The sequence below is a fragment of the Microtus pennsylvanicus genome, chromosome 20, assembly GCF_037038515.1.
Source record: "Microtus pennsylvanicus isolate mMicPen1 chromosome 20, mMicPen1.hap1, whole genome shotgun sequence".
Lineage (NCBI taxonomy): Eukaryota > Metazoa > Chordata > Mammalia > Rodentia > Cricetidae > Microtus > Microtus pennsylvanicus.
The window spans coordinates 32,720,605-32,742,494 of record NC_134598.1 but is presented as its reverse complement, the minus strand read 5'-3'; the positions used below and the strand labels follow the sequence as shown (position 1 = coordinate 32,742,494).

Genomic DNA, 21,890 nt, shown 5'->3' with positions numbered 1-21,890 from the left:
GGATGGGCATTCTCAGAGCAACACGGTGGTTCTCAGCCTTTTCCCGTTTGGCAGCATTGATTTGATCTTAGGAATGCATATGAAATTGTGACCCATTTTATTCTGAGCTGCTTAATATTTGAATAGTCATGTTTCACATTTGTATACTTCAGAAAAAAATCACTTGAAACAAAAACATTCTGGCATAGATTTTACATTTTATATTTTAAATTACAATTCTATCTCCACAGCCGCCGAAACCTTCCCCATTGGCTAGTCTGTGGTCTGGGAGCTCGAGACACTTGGTTGAGAATCACTGGAAATTCTTGGGGTGGCATGTGAAAGGCTTCTCTGGGGGTGCTGCGTTAGGTACATCCATCCTCCCGTGCATGGGACTTCTGGCTCTTGAGGACCCTGATGTCTGCACACTGCCTGCCCTGGTGCTCCGTGACCCCGAGTCCCCCTCCCAAGTGCACAGCGCTAACATCAGATTTGCAGTGTTCAGACGTGGCCGTCCCTGCTCCTCCTCCATAGAGCACGTTCGGCAACGAACAGCTGCATGACCACGTAGTGCTTTTAGTTCTTGGACACTTTTTCAGACACCTGCTGCAGCCCCTGGCTCTCCCATGTGTGAATGTTGGTAGGAGACCCTCCCTTACGATCACGTCCAAATACGTGTGTGTGTGTGTGTGTGTGTGTGTGTGAGAGAGAGAGAGAGAGAGAGAGAGAGAGAGAGAGAGAGAGAGAGAGATCCCAAGCATGGAGCTCTGTGTGGCACTCTAGAAACCCTTAGTGGCTGTGGGAGGTAAATATAATTGCTTCCGTGTGATTGGGTGCCCCTGCTCTGAAGAGCATCAGAATTACAGAAAGTGAAACCTCAGAGTAGCAATTGTCACCTCAAATCCCGTTAGCTGTTCATGAGGTGTGCTGAAGAAATAGAGAATAATGTTTGTTAATATTCAGATCTAAATTTATAAGCAGGTAGGTGGGAGTAGCTCCTAGCAGAAGAGATCTAAAAGCTTCTCTTTAGAAAAAAATCAATTAAGTCTCCATTTTAAATTTTTTTTAAAAAAAGAATTATACAAGGCTTAGAAAATATCCTACCTCTCTATAATGTTTGAAAGCTAAGTCATAATCAAGGCTTTTAATTGTTTGCTGATCTCTCTGGGAAAGCTTTTCTTTAGAAGAAAATTAAAAATAAAGAACACTTCCTATGTGCCCTGTCCGTGTTTGCTACGTAGAATGCGCAAGCTGGAACTTTCCCTCTATGTCAGTTCATGCTGCCTTATAAAATGCCAGAGGTCAAAAGCATTTGAGTCATTGATCTAATAAAAATCTACCAAGAGGCACCCGTGAGTTTTATATAACAAAGTTCAATTAGTGGTATTATATTTCTCAGCTAGTGGTATAAAATAAAGTTTAATTTAATTGCATTATTTTTTATGTGGCCTAGTTCTAAGTCCTTCCCGCTCATCCAGAGTATGAAGTAATGGTTGGTGGTTGGTGGATACCTGTTGGAGAGAAACTGCTCTGTTTAAAACTTTAATATCAAATTATATTTTTCCATAATATTAGAAGGTTGAATTCTTGAAATGCTAATTAGTGATGTATAGTTTCTCCTGTTAAATGAATGTCCTCCAGTGTATTTATTTAAAAATGAAACAAAAAAGCCTTAAGAGATACACATATAATACATACATAAAAACATATAATAAATACCAAATAAATGAAGTTTTAAGCCATGACCAAATTCTTAGCATATTACGATTATTAATCTAAAGAGTTTTCTCTAAGTATTCTGAGCGCTAAAGAAAGAGCCTGAAGACATTTGTTAAGAGCTATTCAAAGCAGTGTCTTCTGTAATTACTTGAAGAAGTCCTCTAAGATCACTGTGTCAGAAACAGTTTTAAATAAGACAAGGGTCTCCACCAAAATTGTCCTCATTTTTATTCTAATTAACTGTTGTTGCACCATTGTTTCCAAGCTTAGACTATTCCTCATTACAGAGGGGTTTTTTTATTTGAAGCAAACGACTTCTCTTAGTTCTGTTTGATTTTTATTAATTTTTAATCAGAATTTTAAACTGGAAAATTAATGAATTTAATCTAAAACAATTGCATGAAGAAATACAGGTATTGTATGTGTGTACGAATGTGTAGCTCGCTCTTCAAGAGCTAAGTTGAAATTGTTTTATATAATTTCAAAATTATGTAGGCAAAAGTCATTTATCTTTCATTATTTTCTGCTGTTACATATACTAACTACCCCGGCCAGCTCCTCCAAGGTTCATTCCTGCTTTAATTCTACCTTGGGTTGAGACCTAAGGCACCCTTGTTCTCTGAACTCTTTTGTCTTTTCCTGGCAGTCAACTAGCTTAGCTGAATTCCAGCCCAAGGCCAAGGTCATTCCTATCTTTTGCTAGCAGACTAAGCCCATTTGGAGTTCTTCCTTTCACATTGACTCTTTAAAAAAAAAAAAGGCACCGAGCATCAGCATTTTGATTCATCTAAATAGTCATAGATTGGAGGGGTTTTTGTTTATGTTTTTAAGAGAGAGGAAGTTGAATTTCCAGGAAGAAAAAATTCTTTAGTTATAAATCCAATCCAAAGAACACTTTTCTTTCTGAAAATACGTTTCTGGAACTAGCACTAAGCATGACGAAATTTGGAGTCTGTTTCCAGAAAGGTCAATGCATTGCCTGTGAGGAATTTTAAACTATTTGGACTGGAGCAACATTTCAAGACTCCGAGGAAAATAAAGCAGGGATTATATTTCCCTCCCCTAGAATTATCTCCCCCATAGCTTCTTGGGAGGCCCTATTGGATCACTCTGGACTCAAAGCAGATGCTCTGTGACTTTTGGACCAAATGGAGCCACGGGAGAGCAGTTGATGGCAGCGCCCCTCATTTCGTCAGACGGTGGCTGAACAAGCGATCTTTGATGATTACAGAGAAGCGCGTGCCTCGGTTTGTTACGCCCAAAATGGCTGCTACAATTTCTAAGGATGACGTAAACATTTGCGTCTGCGTTCGCTTGCAGCTCTGCATTAAATCTACAGAGCCACATTCAGGTTTAGGCGTGTGGCCTAATCAACAGTGTAAGGATGAACCTGTCCATCATCTGCATGCCTAATGCACTAACCTGTGAGACACCCCACTTCCCTGCTTTACGGCACCCACTCCTAGCCAGCCCTAGTCCCAGACCTTCCCCGACAGCCTGCAGAACCCCCAGCCCCCGCCTGTCACACTCCACCAAGGGTTACCTCAGCTAGCTACAGTAGGGTTGGAAAATCTGTTGCTTGGCTGGTTGTCACATCAGCAGACACTGGTCCAAAGGATCTTTTGATGTCACCCAAATCTTCCTTTTGTATCATTCCACGGAGTTGCGTGCAAACTTGTGTTGGTCTGTTAACGGCGTCACCTGTGACCTGCGTGTTCGATACCTGTTTGCTGTGTTGTGTCGCTTTCTCAAGGGAGGGTGGGAGGGAGAGGAGCTTAACGGGATGCCGGAGGGTCGTTTGCTAGATTTGGGGGAGACCTTCTAAGAGCTCATGCTGCAGTGTTTCCAGGGTTATAAAGGTTCTTAGACTCGACTTTAAAACAGGTAGTGAGTTCCACAGGGCCGTCAGGTTGACATCTATATGGTTTCTTAAGGGCAATGCATAACCAGCTTTATAAAGACTAGAAAGAGAATTAAAAAAAAAACAGACTTTGAGAAATAAGGAAAAGAAAATGTCAAAATATAAAATCAGAGAAAAGCTTAATCCTGAAATTAACTGCAATTAGTTATTACTTTTACGAATAACTCATATAAAGAGAAAATTCAATAGTGAGCCCAGAGATAAAGCATAAAGTTCAAAACTAAGTGTTTATACTACTGTTTAAGGTTTTAAATGCCATTATATATTTTAAATGACATGTGTCAAAAATAGCAGAGACTAGGCAAATCAGTCAACACAGACAAACCAACTACTAAAGAAAAACATGGACAGCGGCTAAGAACAGAGCAAGGGCATAAGGAGTTCTCGTTAGACGCTCACTCCCTTGAAAAGCCCAGAGAAGGACAGGACGCTGACCAGGTTCACCTGTGATTCCAGGTGAGCCACGCACAAAGGAAAGGCTCCAGGGGCGCTGCCGTGAAAAGGCCTGTGCCTTTCTACTGGACTCTGAATTTTTCTTCCCGCTTTTCAAAGCCAGTTAGAAAGGTCCAGAAGGCAGAGCCCTTGCCTCATACTTTGTACCTTTGGCAGCCGCCTCTGTCCCACCTAACAGAATTCTACAGTGCACAGAGAGCATGGTGCTCGCTGGTCTAAGCCTTGCCTGGAGGCGCCAGCTTCTGAGCCTTTGGGGTTACCACAGCCTTTCTGGGGATCTAGGGACACACTTCCTGTTTTTCTCCAAGATGGGGCATCTGGGAGACAGAGACTCCTTGAAAATTCCTCCCAAAACCCCCACAGCGTGTCAGCCCTTCCGCTAGAACTCCACTGAACATGGTCCCCAGCCAAGCTTCGTTTGGTTTGGGAGCTCATAAGGCCCTGTTATACGCTTCTAACACCTGAGGAAAATAATGTCTTACAATTCTGTAAGACTAGCCAAGTTTGGGTTAGAAGAGAGGAGCGGTGGAGACACTTAGATAGCCCAGTTTTCCTTGTGTCCATTGAGAACAAGGAATTGCATTTTGAGAAGCCAGAAACCTTAGCATGGGAAAGAATAAAACGGACTCTGCCTGTGACATGTAGGTCAGATGAGAGCCAAGGGAAGACCTGCCAGGATAGCGCTTGGAGTATATAAAGGCTCGTCCATGTCAAACAAATCCAAGTGACAGTGGATGACGGCACGGCCTCTTTTAGGTCGGTCTTAGTGGGTAGGTGTGTCACAGGACACACCATCAATGTGACACGCTTCAGGGTCAGGGGTCGCACATACACGCACATGCTCCTGTGAGCAGAACTGCGTTCCAGAGTGTGGACCACTGCAGTACCGCAGAAGGCAGCTCAGTACATGCAAGGCCCTCGTAGAAACACTGCATCTATGCGGTTGAGTTCCGATGAGGGAAATTAGCTGTCACCCATTAGTAAGTTCTTAATTTAGTGTCTTCTTTAGTGTCTTACCTGCAAAACCTTTCTCCACAGACAGAAAATTTTTCACAGTTACATGATAACGTCATAGCTGGGAACTGAAATTGAACTATGTATTCTAAGCTAAAGGGAATTCAAGCTGAAATTTTCAGTCAGTCTTTCAAAAAAAAATCAAACATGCTTTTCTGTTGTAACAGAATATTATGAATTGGTAAATTGCTTACAGACATTTTCATGTTTTGTTTTTAAAATTAGTTAGCCTAGGGTTTTAGTCTGAAAATAGATTAATTTTGACCTTTATACTCAGCTTTAGGAATTAGAATAACTAGTTCATATAGAAACAAATTAATAAATATTTATGCATACAATATTACCTAAATGCATTGTGCATTTATAGCTCAGGTGTGTTAGGTAAACCCAGACTAGCTAGAGAGAATGAACCTGCTCACTGAATATACTGCCTCTAAAATAAATGTCATTTCCAGACAGGGGACTGGGGAGAACCTTCCATCACCTTGCGACCTCCAAATGAAGCCACAGCCTCAACTCCGGTCCAGTACTGGCAGCATCATCCAGAAAAGCTCATCTTCCAGTCATGTGACTACAAAGCTTTTGTAAGTTACCCAGTATTTGAGCCCAGTGGAGACAGAGGATGTGTCCCCTGATCAGTTTTTCAGTCTTGAAACTGTACCAGAATGTCCATCACGGCCATTTCTGAAGGGTTTCTTTTCCCCTTCCTTTTTTTCCTGAAAATGCCCAGGTAGTTGGAGCTTTGGGGAGCCCTTTGCGTCTGGTTAGTGTTAAGTTTTGTTCTCGCCTCTGTATAAAGTGCATTTCGGAAGCCATGTGATAAAGCCCAGTTTTAACTAGAATGTTGGCCTAGTATCTGCAAGGCCCTGGGTTCCATCCACAGCTCCACAAATAATAAGTAAAATCAAAGGAAGGGAGTGTGAATGAAGCAGACCTCAGGAGGTCGGGTCTGGCATGTTCTGTAAATACAAGATTCTTTCTGCTGTCCTCGGCGATGGGATGGGATTCCAGGACTGGATTTGGTTTGGTTTGGTTTTATTAGCTGGTTGGTTGGTGTTGTGTTGTTTTGTTTCGTTTTTTGTTTTTCTTTCTTTTCCTTTTTATGGAATGAAAGGGATCTGTGCTTTCCCAGGAAGTGTGAACAGTCAACGTTCAGCAAGTCCTGTAGGCTTTGGAACAGGTGGTGGTTGTCATGACTACACTGGGGTAGGGGCAAGATGGCTGAACCTTGAAACTGACTCTCTTTAAAAGAAATATTTCAGTTAGGGCAAACTTTCCTAAAAATGTAAAAGGACAAAAAGTTGCTTAAGATTGTTTTCCTTAAGGATGAAGACGCAGTCTGGTAATCTCCTCCCAGTCTGGGCATATTACACTGTGCTGTCTCCTTCTCCTGTAGCTTATGGCTTCCTCCAAAGCTCAAACCTGAAATCTCTGAGGCTTTTTGAACAAGGCCCTAGGTCTAGAGCCTAGACTGAGTCTTGGTCACCTTGCCTTACACCTTCTCTGTGAACCTGTGCTCTCCTGGTCCTCGGGACTGACAGAAAAGCCCGTGCCTGCATGGTGCCTCCACGGGAACAGGACGCTGTCTTCCAACTTCTTCTGCAACCCCTATTTTAAAATACATGTAAAAATATTTCTAAGGGTACGGAAGAGTGGCAAAATTAAAAAAAAAAAAGAACCAGCTGAAGATGTAAAAAGTTGATAAATGAATTGATTTTATTTTAAATGTGGGGGGATGGAGAGGGACAGACAGCGAAGAAGTTTTGCTTGAATTTATTTGTCCCGTCAGACACGAGAGAATGTAGCAGGAACCCGCGATTCAGTCACAGAGCATGAATATGGCGCATCGTGCTGGGGAGGTTTTCCTCTGCTTCCATCCAGCCCCTCGTCTGTCCCTCTGCACCAGGGAGCGAGCTCTGTCCCTGTCAAATGCCAAGCATTCCCAGGGTGGATGAAGCACTGGGCGCACAGCTGTGAATTTAAAAAAAAAATGTCCAAAACTGCGTCTCAGCCTCCTAACTGCCCCATCTTAATTATCTATGCTGCAAAGCCTGAGCAGGGGCCACACAGCCTCGCCTCTCAGCTCTCGCAGACAACCCTGCGATTTCACTGAGAATAGTGTGATTTATTCCTGCAGACACTGCCGCCTCACAAAAATAAAAAAAAAGGGGGGGAAACGTTTTTAGATACCTCCATTTTGCAGTTAAATATGATTTGAAAGTTGACATCTTCAGAAAACGCCACAACGTTTATAAAGATCAATTTATAGCCCCCAGAAGTCACGGCTCACCCTGCCGTGTTCCGCCCATTTACAGGGATCCGTGAATGCTAGTTGCGTCAAAGTGTTCAACTGCTCACAGCCAAGAAACCCTAGCTGGTGGCCTGCCCATGGTTTGCTTTCAAATCATTACTCATGTTTGTAACTCTCCTTTTAATATGTCCTTCTGATTTTTGTGTGTTTTAGTATTTAGGTTCTATGCTGATAAAAGAGCTTAGGGGGACAGAGTCAACCCAAGATGCCTGCGCAAAGATGCGGGTGAGTTTGCCAAACCATTTCATCTTAGTAGCTGAAATACTAAGTACCGGGTGTAACACACAAATTGCCACCTTTCAGACCGCCGTTTCCTTCAGCAGTTGGTCTCTTGATCACGTTGGCGTCACATAAAAAGGTGTTTGGGCTCTGTGGATGTTTATACTTGGGTTTATCTGGCTGTAGTTAATGATGCTGTCTCTCTGCTAAATTTAGAACCTATTACATTCGCTTTTGATCATTTTTAGAAGATGAAAGTTAGCTATACATGCTGATCATTCTCCAGATTGGGGGTAATCTTTAGTCTGTTTCAAGAAAATGTTTTCAGCACCAATTTGACAGTCTGAGGACGCTCGCTGGAGAGTCTGCTAATACACCAAAACCCATCAAAAGCAGAGAGGTACCAGGAGCGTATGAGATAGAGTGGACTTTGTGTGGCTTCTTCTTAACTGTTCTTGGTTTTATATAAGAAGAGCATTTGATGCTGAGTGGTGTGGAACATATCAGGGCAATAGATACTGGCAAAGTGTAATCGTGAACATCCATGACCGGTGGCCACTAGAACCCTGAGTTGGTTGTTGTTGTTGTTGCTTTGGTTTGGTTTGGTTTCTGGTTTTGGGGAGGTTTTGTTTTGTTATTTTGCTTTTTTGAGACAGGGTTTCTCCATAGCTTTGGAGCCTATCCTGGAACTAGCTCTTGTAGACCAGGCTGGCCTCCAACTCACAGAGATCCGCCTGCCTCTGCCTCCCAAGTGCTGGAATTAAAGGCATGTGCTACCACTGCCCGGTTTAGAACCCTGAGTTTTAAGCAAAGTACATTTCACCTCTCCCCTGAGACTCTCGTTCTCGCTTCCTCCAGAGCTGACATGTGGATCATATGGAAATATCTGGCACTAAAACGTTAAGACTTTGGGACCTGTTCAGAACAGCAAATCATCAGAATCCAATCTCAGACCCTTAGAGAAAGAACCCTAGCTTTTATTTGTGGCCAGCATATCGTCATTAATTTCATGTGAGCGAAGAGTTTGGAGCTTGGATAATGGAAAACATGCACTGAGCTAAAGCAGTTTTGAGACAGATACGAAGTGTCTGGTGCTAATTGGAATCAAATATATGTGAATCTCCACGAGAATAAGGCCTTGGTGTACAGTCACTAATTTAATATCTTGGTCAAACAGGTAGCAAAATGATTGAGATCCGTAGTCAAATTCTGAGCATGGTACTAACACATTTTGATCCTTGATAATCTCTGTTTTCCTGCCTTAAAGTCCCTTTATTCAGGACACAGTGATAGCTGATAAGGTTTAGAGAAGTTAAATACCCTTCCGAGGTCACACGGAGGAGAAGTTGACAACCCAGAACAGAGTTTAAGTCCGTCTGACTGGAGAGCAGGAACTTGCAGACCCTGGGTCCCTTGCCACTCCAGAGCCTCTGTTTCCATCCCCAGAGAAGGACTTCAGGTTGGGTCACCTTGAGGAGTTTCCTGGTTTTATAATTCTGGGAATCTTGTGTTCTGAATAGAACGTGTCTGCCCTAAAATGTGTCGCCACTAAACAATGAGGAAAAGAGAAAAGTTTCCCATCATCAAATCTTGAAGATTTCAGAGATTGCCAGGAGCCTAAGAAATGAACTTGGCATCTCTTTGTACTAGTCACTGAATTACCGGAGTCCAGCTCCTGCGGGGTTCCAGTCAACAAACGCATTGCTTTGTGCCTGCAGCATCATTAAGATACACCAGAGTTGTGATATGAGCATCAATCAGTTTCTCAAAACTGAATGGATCTGAAATTACCTCCTGATAGCAATAGCAAAGCCATTTTAATAGTCTCAACAGAGAATAATTGAGTTAAATACTTCTCTGTTGCCTAAAATGAAACCTGGGCGGGGTGGGGTGGGGGGACCCTGTCTATTTAGAAACCGTTCCTCTGTTCTTTGGGGGCATTTTTCTGGTTCGCTCCCTGTGTGTGTTTATTTTGGGTCATTTACATGAGAATTGAAACCTCATTGCTTCTTAGAATATCATACAATCTCATTTTCCGTCTTGATGGAATAAATTTCAGGTCTCCATCTAGTAACGCAGCCTGCCTTCACTGGCGCCCTTGCAAAGCTAGGAGTGAAGATCAGAGCTGTTGCCTGGGAGTGTTGTGTTCTGACTTAGGAATTTCACCGAGTTGAGATGCATGCCTCAACTGCAGCTCATTTCAGTCTAAACCCCCCGCCAAATGTTTCCTTTGCTTTTAACATGATGGTGGTCTGGCCTCAAGACCCAGTTTAATCGAGTTCTTGCCAGGGGACATACTTTAAGGACACAGATGTTCTTGAAAGTCAGTGTACAGTGATAGTATTAGGTTAAAGCGCTGCAGATCAAAACTTAACCCAGTTTAATCTTTTAATTGAGGAAAAAAAAAGTTTTCTGCTCGGTAGTATGCACATTAGTGGAAATGAACTCCCGATGAGAAGATTAGATTTTTGAGAAGTGTTTTCTTAAGTGAGGTTCACTCACAGAGATGGCTAGGGTGTGACTCCTACCTTCACTGCATTGAGAGCTCCCTGGAGGGGAGCAATGTGTAAGCACGTGATTCTCCTGTACCAGGAGAATCATCACCTAACATGTGCCTCCACACTGCCACCAGCCTAAGGCATCCTGATAAATAATCCCGAAAATAAAGTTGAGGTCTCCTGAAGTCGGTTCATTAGGGCTGACAGCCATCAGCATTTGCACCCCTAGCCCAGGAGAACTGCACAGGTTAGTTCACGAGGTGGGCACTGCCCTTATCCAAGATGCTAGGGCCCCGAAGTAATCTGATTTACAGTTCTCAGATTATGTATGCATAATGAGATTTTGTTCCACGTGCACCTTGTACACAAAGCCCCAAGATAACGCTAGGCGGTATTTTATACTGTACCATCCTTTTTATTGTAACCCACTGCACAGAAAATTTTCCATGTGTGCCATCATGTTGACGTGCAGAAACTATCAGGGCTTTGAGTCCATGGAGCTTCATGGAATTAGGGAATGCTCAACGCATTTTACTGTTGTTCATTGTACACGTTAATAGCACAAAAGCCAATGGAAAATTAGTAACTTTCCCCAGCAACCTCCAGGTTCAAGCACATCCTAGATTTGCAGTAGGTTATAGCATGTCTTGAGTTTTATACCAGCTAAAATGGTGGGCCCTTTATGAGCCTAAGAAATAGCTTCAGGAACCCTAAGCAATCCCTGATGTTAGCACTGGCCAGATTAAACCATCTGGGTGCAGATATATCTAGTAACGTGGGATATACTCCAAGGTATTAACATAAACTAAACTTTCAACAACATTCCTATCGCTAAGCTGGTTTTCTCCCCCACACATCACTTCCACAGCATCCTTTCTTGATCAGGAGAATCTGAGCAGTTTCCCCTCCCAGAGGCATGGGAGTATTTGATATTTACAACTGGCTGATTTCCGTGTCTGTCTAAACCCAGCCATCCATCTCTACGGTCTCCTCAAGTTCATTTTCATTTTGTTCCTGGTGTTTTACTGTGTGTATTATTTCAGTTAAAAGTCTGCCGTGATAAACTAGCATGTTAGATGGCAGTTTAATTCGCGTTATTATGCAGTATGGGATAATTTCTTTGTTTGCTCAGGTGAAACTTTTTTCCTCTTCCGAATCGTCTTAAGAGGTTTTTAACTAATCGAGTTGATTTTTAATAGACTGTTTTTTAAGCACGCTTGGCTTTACAGAAAAGTTGCAAGAAAGGGGCAAAGCAAATGCTTCTTGTATACTCCCGACTGTCTTAGTGGGGTTACTGTTGCTGTGATGAAACGCCGTGACCAAAAAGCAAGTTGAGGGGAAAAGGATTTATTAGGCTTACACTTCCAGACTGTAGTCAATCACTGAAGGACGTCAGGGCAGGAACTTAAGGAGTAGAGGAACCTGGATGCAGGAGCTGATGCGGAGCTCATGGGGGCAGGTGCCACTCACTGCCTTCCTTGCTCATCATGGCTAGCTCAGCCTGCTTTCTTATAAAACCCAGGACACCTGCCCAAGGTTGGCACTACGCACAATGGGCTGCCCGCCCCCATCAGTCATTAATTAAGGAAATACCTTATGGCCAGATCTTATCTTCTTCATTGAAGTTCCCTCCTTTCAGATAACTCTAGCGTGTGTCAAGTTGACATCAACTAGCCAGCCTAACTGACCCCTTGTCAACCTGTCACAGAAACACGTCATAACCTTTCCTTTCTCGTTCTTCCCCAAGATCACAACACATACATTCCACATTGGAAACGTCTTTAAAAACTCACTGTCTTTAAAATCCAAAGTCTTAAAATTCAGTCTCTCAACTGTGGGTTCCTGTAAAGTTAAGAAAAATAGTTAATTGCTTGCCTACTTCAAGAGGGAAGAATCAGGATGCAGTTCCAATGTGAACTCCAAAAATGTAAACAATTCAATATCCGATTATCTAGATTCATGATCTTCTGAGCTCTTCCAAGGGGCCTGGGTCACTTCTCTGGGTCTGCTCGCTGTAGCACACACGGCTTCTCTTCTAGACTCAGGCTGGCTCCGTTGCTGGGGCTGTTCTTGATGGTCATCCCATGAGACTGACATCTCAAAAACGGTGGGGTCTTCGGCTATAACTAGGCTTCACTTTCACCCGTGGCCCCTCCTGGGCTCTCTCCAGGGGCTCCAACCCTGCCACCCGGTGCCCCTCAGCTGCTCTCCATGACCCTTTCACGCCATCAAAACCAGCGCCACCTGACTGGGTGCCAGCTTCTCTGTGCTCTCAGGAAACCCTTCCCAGATTCCACCTCAGTGATGCTGATTTCTGAATCACAGCCCATTCTTCAGCCCCAGCAGATAAGAACCACAGATTCTTCACACCAAAGGCCCGGTAGAGTCTTTACTTCCCTCTGAAACCGTCACAAGCCACCAGAGTTCCGCTGTCTGCGCTGGTCTCAATGTTCTTACCTTCTGAGCTCCTGCAGAACAGCTCACTGAGCTCTCAATACTCAATGGCTTTTCTAGCTCCAAAGTCCTTCCACGATGCTCCCTAAAACAACGTGGTCAGGTCTGTTGCTATCCTGGTATCAGTCTGTTGTAATTAGGGTTAGTTACTGTTACTACGATGAGATATTTTGACCGAAAGCAAGCTGGGGGGGAAAGGGTTTATTTGGCTTACACTTCCACACTGTGGTCCATCACTGAAGGATGTCAGTACAGGAACCTGGAGACAAGAGCTGGTAATGATACAGAGGCCACGGAGAGATGCTGCTGACTGGCTTGTTCAGCCTGGTTTCTTATAAAAATCCAGTACCAGCTCCCCGGGGATAGCACCACCCACAGTGGGCTGCGCTGTCCCCCATCAGTCGCTAAGAAAATGTGTTATGGCCGGATCTTACGGAGGCATTTTCTCAATTGAGGGTCCCTCCTTTCAGATGACCCTAGCTGGTGTCAAGCTGACATAAAACCAGCCGCACACTAACCAACATGTGCACGTCCTCCTCCATGATCAGCGGATACGCGGTACACTTGTTACAGCTGGTGGGGCTGCACTGACACTGTAAATCCCAGGGCCCATAGTTGACAGCAGGCCTCACCCCTGCCGCCGTACGTCCTGTAAATCTAAACAAACTGACAATGACCTGTGCCTGCTGTTACCTTCCACAGTCGTTTCTCCACCCCGAAGTGCTCTGTTAGAGCTGTTTCAGACTGGCAGAAAAGCGGTGCAGGAATTACCGTGTTGGCATACACCCCCTTTACAGCTCCTGAACTTACAGCTCCCCCTCTTGTCAAACTCCTGCGTTAGTGTGGCTTAGTTGTCGTACTTAGGGCCAGTCTGATGTTCAGTATTAACTAAAGTTCGCGGTAGACATTGGAACTCATCCTTCCTGGTAACCGAGTTCTACAAATAGGTAACGACGTATCTACCATTTCTTCTTGGTTGCTCCCACGTCTTGGAAATTGTACAGCTGCTATTAATAGAAACATCTGTACCCGGGTATTTATTGCAAGATGTTTTTCTCTGGGTGCAAACTCTAAATAATGTCCTTCTTTTTCATACGTGTTTAGTGAAGAATCAGTAGAATCTGCCATTGAATGCTGACAACTTATTATGGGGTGAAAAATACCATTTCTGCTTTGTCTTTTGAGGTTTTGTTTAATAAAAGCCTGACATCTGAGAAGCTTGGGTACTGGGGCCTAGGGACGGTATTGCTCCTTCATAGTAGCCAAGCTGCTCACTTCCTGTATTCTGACAGATCTGCAGACATATTACTGACTTGCGGAGAGTCGGGGAAAGATTTCTCTTTAATCCCACCAGTCACTTAGTGCTGCCTTTTTAAATCAGTGGTCGGATTCTCCGGCTAATCCATGCTCTAAGACTTGAGCACCATTTCCTAATCACAGAGTGCTGATCCGATGCCCTTTCTGCAGCGTTCCCCATATAGCGCAGAGCCTTCTTGGTGTCTTCCTCACATGACACCATTTAAATGCCTGGTGGCTCATGCTGCCCCTCCCCCTTGAAAGCAGGGATGGTGTGCTGTGCCTGTCTCTGCGGCACCTGCTTTATTGTGATGGTCGGATACAAGGATGCGTGTAAAGAGCCTGCTTCCCTCACAACTCAAAACATGCTGAGCAGTAGTGGCGCACGCCTTTAATCCCAGCACTCAGGAGGCAGAGACAGACAGATCTCTGTGAGTTTGAGGCCAGCATGGTCTACAGAGCAAGTTCCAGGACAGGCTCCAAAGCTACAGAGAAACCCTGTCTTGAGATAGATAGATAGATAGATAGATAGATAGATAGATAGATAGATAGATAGATAGATAGATAGATAGGCAGGCCGGACCTTGGAGCACTTTAAGATTTTGGAGCTTACCACCGGTCTCCCTGGATCTAGTCTCCTTAATTTGTATTATTTGCAAACTTTCAAGCTGGAAGCACCTCTAAAGGGTGACTTTCCAAATATGTAAACTTCTGGAGAATAGGCGGTGCTTTGGTCCAAACATGGCTATGGTCTTTGCTTTTTCCTGTGCTTTCAAAGAAACAACAGCAGAAGGAAGCTGGGAGATTTCTTTCTTTTAAGATAGAATGCCTCCTTCCTTAAAAAGTACTCCGCGATGAGTTCTTCTGTCTTTGCACAGAACCTTCTGGGGGAACCGCGATCTGCAGAAGGTTTTCAGGAAAGACATCTTAGGAACCAGGATGGGGAAACGTTAAAAGATCTATTTTAAAGTTCTGTTACCAAAATTTCAGGGAGGAATCCATTTTTTTTTCATCTTGTTTTAAATTTTGATGTCGGACATTGAACCCAGGGCCTCTTGAGTGCTGAGGTTTGCATTTTAGATCATTATCTTCTGATAGAATCGTGGAGCCAGGTCCCCATCTTCCTCTGAGGCCCACTAGACTCTGTTTGTGGGGAGGACTGAGCCCAAGACCTCTCACAGACTGACAGCTACCAATGAGCTACTTCCCAGCACACTGAAAGATGGCAGGTTTCCTTTTTCTTTCTGTCTTTCTTTCTTCCTTTGCCTTAATCTCTACTAGTCTTAAAGTCTTTCTAAATATGTTTAAGTGAACATCATTGGCCACATCTGGCAACACCTGCACTGGGGAGACTGGAGCAGAAGGATCAAAAGTTCAAAGCCATCTTGAGCAATATAGCAAGTTCAAGGCCCTGTCTCAAATAAATAAGGAGGTGTCTTGGACACAAATGCATCGTTGTGTCTACCAGGCACTGACTAACCTCTTCCCTGCTGCCAGAGCCTCACCAGAGCAGCCTCGTGGGCTGGGGAAGAGCACATCCTAAGATCCTCTGAATACCAGCACTGCCTCAAGTTCACCTATGTCTACCATATGCCAAACACTAACTTGTCTGGTCTGATCCTCACGTCTGTACCAAGAGGATGCGGCATGGACCGTCTTAGAAATGAAGGAACTGAGCAGAGAGGCTAGCTAGCTCCAGAGCTAGGGAGAAGCAGAAATAAGCCAGGAACCTAAGCATGTGTTCCTATGCCACTTTGGGGTTGGTTTGGTTGTTCTTGAAGCGTGGTCTTACTGTGTAGTTCAAGCTGGGCTCCAACTCACAAATCTCCTACCACAGCCTCCTGTTGGTTGGGACTCTAGGCATATAGGTGTTACTGTACCCAGATATCCTTCTGTATTCTGTCTGTGTTCTGTTCACAGCACTGTAAGGTCTCCCAAAACGATGAGCTCATAAGTGGATCATAAAATCCAGGTGGACACACACACACACACGCTCATGCATGCATGCATGCATACACACACACTACACACACACACACACTGCTGAAGTTCTATTTGCAAATAAGAGATTTAAAGACTCGACCCAGCACCAGGGTGACAGCTTTGAAAGCACGAGGACCTGCGTTTCAACCCCCACCTATGTAAAAAGCCGTGTGGGTGGTGCACACCTATAATCCTGGCAGTGGGAAGCAAAGACAGAATGATCTTAGGGGGTTGCCAGCCAGCCAGTCCAGTCAATCAGTGAGCTCCAGGTCTAGTGAGAAATCCTGTTTCAAAAAGGAGGATGAGGACAATGGGACAAGGAGGAGGAGGAGGAGGAAGACAGCGAGCAATCAATGGAGTAAGACAGCTAATATACACACATATACCACACACACAAAAATAAAAGCAAGGCGGACAGCATCTGAGGAAAGATAGCCAAGGTTGTCAGACACCATCCACCTACACATGTGTACACACACACACACAAGAGGGTTCAATAAACTGGCTTCTTAAGCTCAAATCATTTTTTAAAATTTTAACAAAAAATAAGTCTTTTTACTGCAAAGCAATACAAAGCCATAGTTATGGGCTTCCAAAAAAGAGAACAGAAGGAAGAAAGGAAAACAACTAATTTTACCACTCCGAAGTGGTAAACATTCCCCTGTTAACACCTCGCTCACGTGTGATCCTTCAGAGTGATTACTTAGGCACTCCTGGGCATTTCTTTTTCACTAAAAACTGGAGATGTTCTGTACCTGTTGTTTTACGGTCTATTTTAAACCACAGTTATATTTGGGGTTTATAAAAACACGTATTTCAGTACCTCTCTGTTCTCAGTATTACTTCTAGTGGCTGTTCCAACCCTTGGCTAAAGCAATTCTCCAGCCAGTTCCTTTGGTTATTGTGTCCATTTTCAATGATTTTGAAATTATCTCCAGGATTCCCCAAAGTGCTAACTACTTCCCCAGATAAGTCATTAATTGAGCCAAAGGGCATTCCCATCTAGAAACTTTGCAGAACTAATGCCAAGCGGCCGCCTGATAAACTCGCTACAGCTGACACACTCAGTAAGCAAGTAAGCAAGCATCCTGTGCTGTCTCTGAGGCTCCTGTGCGTATTCTATTGGGTACCCCCTCCTGGCTGAGAGAACCGGGGACTTCACAAGAAGCCGTGCATCCTCGGCGTACTGCCTAGTCTTACCGTTATCTATTCTGGATGTAAATCTCTTCTTTATGACTCTTATTTCAAGGGAAGAATGATGTTAGCTCTCACAGTCCCTGGGAACCACGAAAGGATTAAATAATCCTTGCTAATTGCTCTCCAGACCAAGAGCTGTAGCTAAACGCTAATGGCAGATTTTTGGAAATCGCTTGTCAAGCACTTTGATAAACTAGCTGCTTGGTGTGAACGCGGGATGCTTCGCGAATAGGGTGACGTGCGCAGGGGCGCAGCCCTGACAGGGACGTTCAGCCACACTGATCAACTGCATTTTGAGAGCAGTCACTCCTCAAGTGTGGGCCCCAGACCTGCAGCGTCAGCTGCACCTGGAAATGTGTTAGCATTGCAAATGCACAGCCCCAACCCCACCCCACCTTCCCCAGCCTCTGGGACTGGGGCCAATAAATCAGTCATTTACCAGGTAGAATTCAAATACCATCCGTAGGTGGAGAGCTACTGCCTTGGTCCCCTGGGCCTTCCACCAAGGATCCTGTGTAGATCAGCTGTTCTGGGTAGATGTCTTGTGTCCTTGTGTCTGGAGATGGGCCAGGCTTAGAACAAAGAGGGTATCACTTTGGGCCTTGCTCGATTTGGGCAGGATTTGATGAGCTCTGTAGCAGTTCACCCTCCCAACAAGGAGATGTGTTTGGAGTGGTCACTGTGCATTGCTCATGTCACATGGTCTTGGCTAGGGTCTCTGTTCCATCAGCCTTTGTGCCAGAGTTCTCAGGACCCAAAGTCTAGTTAGAGAGTGTTCTCTTTCCCAGCTTGTGCTTCAGATATGCTGAGAGCAACCGAGGTGTTGTGAGAAAGGAGGTTGTGGGCTGCGGAGGTGGCTCATGGGGTGCGTGCTTGCTGTCCAGGCGTGAGGACCTGAGTTTGGATACCCAGCACCCACTAAAATCCAGGTGTGGCAGTGCACATCTGTAACCCCAGCGCTGGAGGGGCAGAGGTAGACTACTGTGGAAGCTCACTGCTCAGCCAGTCCAGCCAAAGCAATGAGCTATAGGTTCCGTGGGCGACCTATCTCCAAATAATAATAGGAAGAAGAAATACAAGGGCAGCAGAGAGAGACACCTGATGCTGATGCTTGGCCTCCTCCCACGCACAAATGGGTGAGTGCACCTGCCTGTCACACACACACACACACAGACACACACACATGAACAGAAGGAAGAGAGGGAGGCAGGGAGGAAGACTGGCTAGCTGAGGCACTCTTTTACCTCTTTGTGCTGTTCTTGCTAAGGGACAGATGATTCTTACTAGGTACACAAGCCTCACTCTCACCGAACCTGCTAGCTCACCACTGAATTGCCCCCAACCCCATCGTGAGCCGCTCTGCGCTCACACACACTCAGGAAAAGCATGCTCTGAGATCAGTGAGTCCATGCACTCGGAAAAGGTATTCCATTTGAGTCCCAATTAAGAAATGAAAGACAGCTGCTGATCCCAGGAGGCTGAGGGAGGAGGATTAGGAATTCGGGGCTAGCCTGAGCTACGCAGATGAGCTACTGGAAGAGAAAGATGGGGGGTGGGGCAGCTAGGGGGCAGTCTGCGTGGATACAGCTAGGGGGCAGTCTGCGCGGATACAGCTAGGGGGCAGTCTGCGTGGATACAGCTAGGGGGCAGTCTGCGTGGATACATGCTTTGCATCCACCAACTGCCAAAATATTTGCAGCAAGTATTGAAGCTGTGCTGGGTGCACTTTATTGTCTGTCGTTGTCCCTTAAGCAGTGCAGAATAACAATGATATATATTGTTTCCATTGTACTAGGTATTGTAAGTAGTGGTGATTTAAGATACTGAGAACATGTGCATAGGTTACTGCAGTTAATGCCTTGGGAATCCAGATTCTGGCATTAGTCATTCTCAGACCACAATGCTGTTGGGGGGAGACTGCTTGTTCGTCCCGGTCACCCAGAACCTAAATAATCATGCAGAAACTATATTATTTAAATCACTGCTCTAACTTAGCTCTAACTTCTTATTGGCTAGTTTTTACATCTAAATTTAAGCCATCTCCATTAATCTGTGTATTGCCACAGGGCAGTGGCTTACCAGCAAAGGTTCAGCATGTCTGTCTCTGGAGGCTGCTCCATGGCTTCTCTCTGACTTTGCCTCTTTTCTCCCAGCATTCATTTTAGTTTTCCCCACCTAACTCTGCTCTAACTTATCAACAGGCCAAGGCAGTTACTTTACTAACCAATGGCATTCACAGCATACAGAGGGGAATCCCACATCACCTCCCCTTTTCTGTTTAAATAAAAAGGAAGGTTTTAACTTTAACATAGTAAAATTACATAAAACAAAACAGGTATCAAGCAAGAATTACAGTTACAATATTTATATCTACTTTATCTTTTATCATAAGGAAAACTATAAATTTTTCAACTCCATCAAAGACTCCAGAAAGATATGATATTACCTAAGTAAGCAGGAAGTGCATTGTAAGCAACTTCCAAAGCTCTAGAATTGACAGAGACATCTCACTGTCTGGACAGAGACATCTCGCTGTCTGGACAGTCACCCAAAGTTCTTCTGTATCATTGGAGCATCTATCTTTAGCCTATAAGCCCATAGTATCCAGAAGATTTTTACATGAAGCATGAAATTTCAAAGACAGTTCTACCTATATTAGCAGTTTGTCAGTTTCTTCTGTGTCCTACAGACTCTTTTATGAAGCAGGAACCCTGAAGAACAGTCTTACCTTTAGGAAAGTTCAGCAGTCATTTCTCTGTGGGTCCTGCATGTCCCGTTTATATAGCATACCATCAAGCAGTCCAGGCAAGGGCAGTTTCTTGCCTAAATGGCTAGCAAACTCCATAAGGAGCCTCTTCGGTGCCCATCTTCCTCTTAAAGTAGATTGGTGCTGCCAGGAGCAGATGTGTCTCACTGTCATGAAAAATCCTAAATTCTTAAACATTTTAAATGCCATATTCTGTAGTCTTTGAAAGATCTGAAGAATACCTATATAACTGAAATATATTGCTATATATCTAGAAAACCTAACATGACTACAAGCTTGACTATTGTATATAACTTTCCATTAACCTATATTTCTTAATTATACATTACATTTTTAAATGAGTTGTACAAAGTCAATACCTTAATCAAGAGCAGAAATATACATATAACAAAATTGACCTTAAGTTTGTATCAATAAAGCAAGATCCATACCAATGCAAATCTCTATAGCATATCCCCCTTTATAAACAAACATTTATAAGCTCTATTTAGGAATTTGGGCATAGTTTTTTAGACTACTTCCTGCTCATTGGGGGCACTGTTAATCAGGTCTTTCATGGTGTATCCTGTGTGCTAGGTTCATCTCAGTCAGCAGTTGGGCAAAGTAATTTTGGGGGGAGTGTTCAAAGCAACCTTTCAGGGGATCTTGGTGCATCAAACCATATTAGTCTGTAAGCAACCCACAGGTTCTCATCCTCTGTGGAAACAAAAGAAGAACCTCTTTTCCAAAGCAACATATCCTTAGACTCAAATTTTAAAGTCAAGATACCTTCACATTAGTTTAGCTTAGCAGCCTATACAGTGAATTGTCTCTCTGTACTTAGCTCCTTCACAGTCAAAAAACTCAAAACATAATAATATACATAATCCAGACTCTCTTTGCATATTCCATCTTTATGTAACTTTTTTTTTACTTCTTTTAATCTATGACTGTACTCTGTCTCTTTAAAGACTTTACCTTTTTTAAAATACCATTTACTTCTTTTTATAAATGTCTATATTCTTTTTCTTCTCTCTCCCAAGCCTGCGTACATTTATCCAACACCGTGACCCATTTAGAGGTCTTTTATGTCTGAATCTGTCCTGCTGTGTATCTGTAATTCTTTACTGTCCAGGAGCGCTTCTTAAAACCTTAAGGGGCAGCTTTACTAGGGTATTTATGGCCCTGCCTGTTTGCTCTGCACAGTCCAACATGGTGGAAGCCCGTTCACCACTTCTGCAAGCCGTGCACATTGCCCAGTTCCAAGTATGCAGCGGATCTATATCAAGCCATTAAGCAGTTGTAGCACACTGCTTACAAACCCCGATTAAATGCTCGATAAACAGACCTCATGAGGGTTTGCTCTGGTAGCACAGACCAGGAAGCTGCAGCCATTTCAAAACAGCAGCGGTTTTTTTCTACCACTGAATCAGGAAAACCTCTCTTAAAGGAGCTGCAGCTTACTGCCAGCAAAATGCTGGCTACCAAGAAGCCATGCTTAACTCTGTTCTTTGGTGTCTAAAATTCCTTTTTAAGCTTTCTCAGGTTTTTAAATGGATTTCAGTTGGTCATATGGGCACCAGATGAAGACAGACACTTAAGAGAAATCCCACACTAGCTCAGAACTGAGTATAATAGAGGGTTATTTATTTAGGGGTAGACTCACAGATTACAATCCTCTGCTTTAATGGGAAACAGCAACCAAATCCCACAGCTGGAAGAGAGGCCAGGTGCATGCTTTATATCAGCATATATAGTATAAGAGGCAGGTAACTTAAAGGCTACTGGCTGTAGGAACTCCTGAAGCACCATGCTGAGGGACAATTCTACTTATTTTCAGAGCACGCTTTAAGGCTGAAGTCAAAGCAGCAGGGATAACTTCTGACCTGGCACCAAACAGTTCTTACTTTATATTTAAAAACAAAAAGAAGTTGGAATGGTGGTTCACACCTGACATGCCTGCATGTGGGTGATTGACCAGAATAAACTAAAGCTCTAAATTATGCTCAGCTATAACTGAGGCCAGCTGGGCTGTCTGAGACCCTCCATACATCAAAAAAGACAAAATTGAGGAGGTAGGTGAGTTGGTAGAGCACTTGA

The 21,890-nt window shown here is 43.9% G+C and overlaps 1 protein-coding gene across 27 annotated transcripts in view; it reads left to right on the top strand.

Moving 5' to 3' along the window:
* The window catches only part of Anks1b (ankyrin repeat and sterile alpha motif domain containing 1B), an 867,834-nt gene that overhangs the window by 813,195 nt on the left and 32,749 nt on the right, over positions 1-21,890 (top strand). For all 27 annotated transcript variants that reach the window (XR_012908611.1, XR_012908612.1, XR_012908614.1 and 24 more), the window contains 2 exons: positions 5,542-5,670; positions 7,551-7,622. Coding sequence is in view for 23 of the 27 variants with exons in the window: in XM_075954277.1 (XP_075810392.1) it covers positions 5,542-5,670; positions 7,551-7,622 (201 nt within the window). In the remaining 4 variants the exon portion in view is untranslated. The remainder of the gene's footprint in view (positions 1-5,541; positions 5,671-7,550; positions 7,623-21,890) is intronic.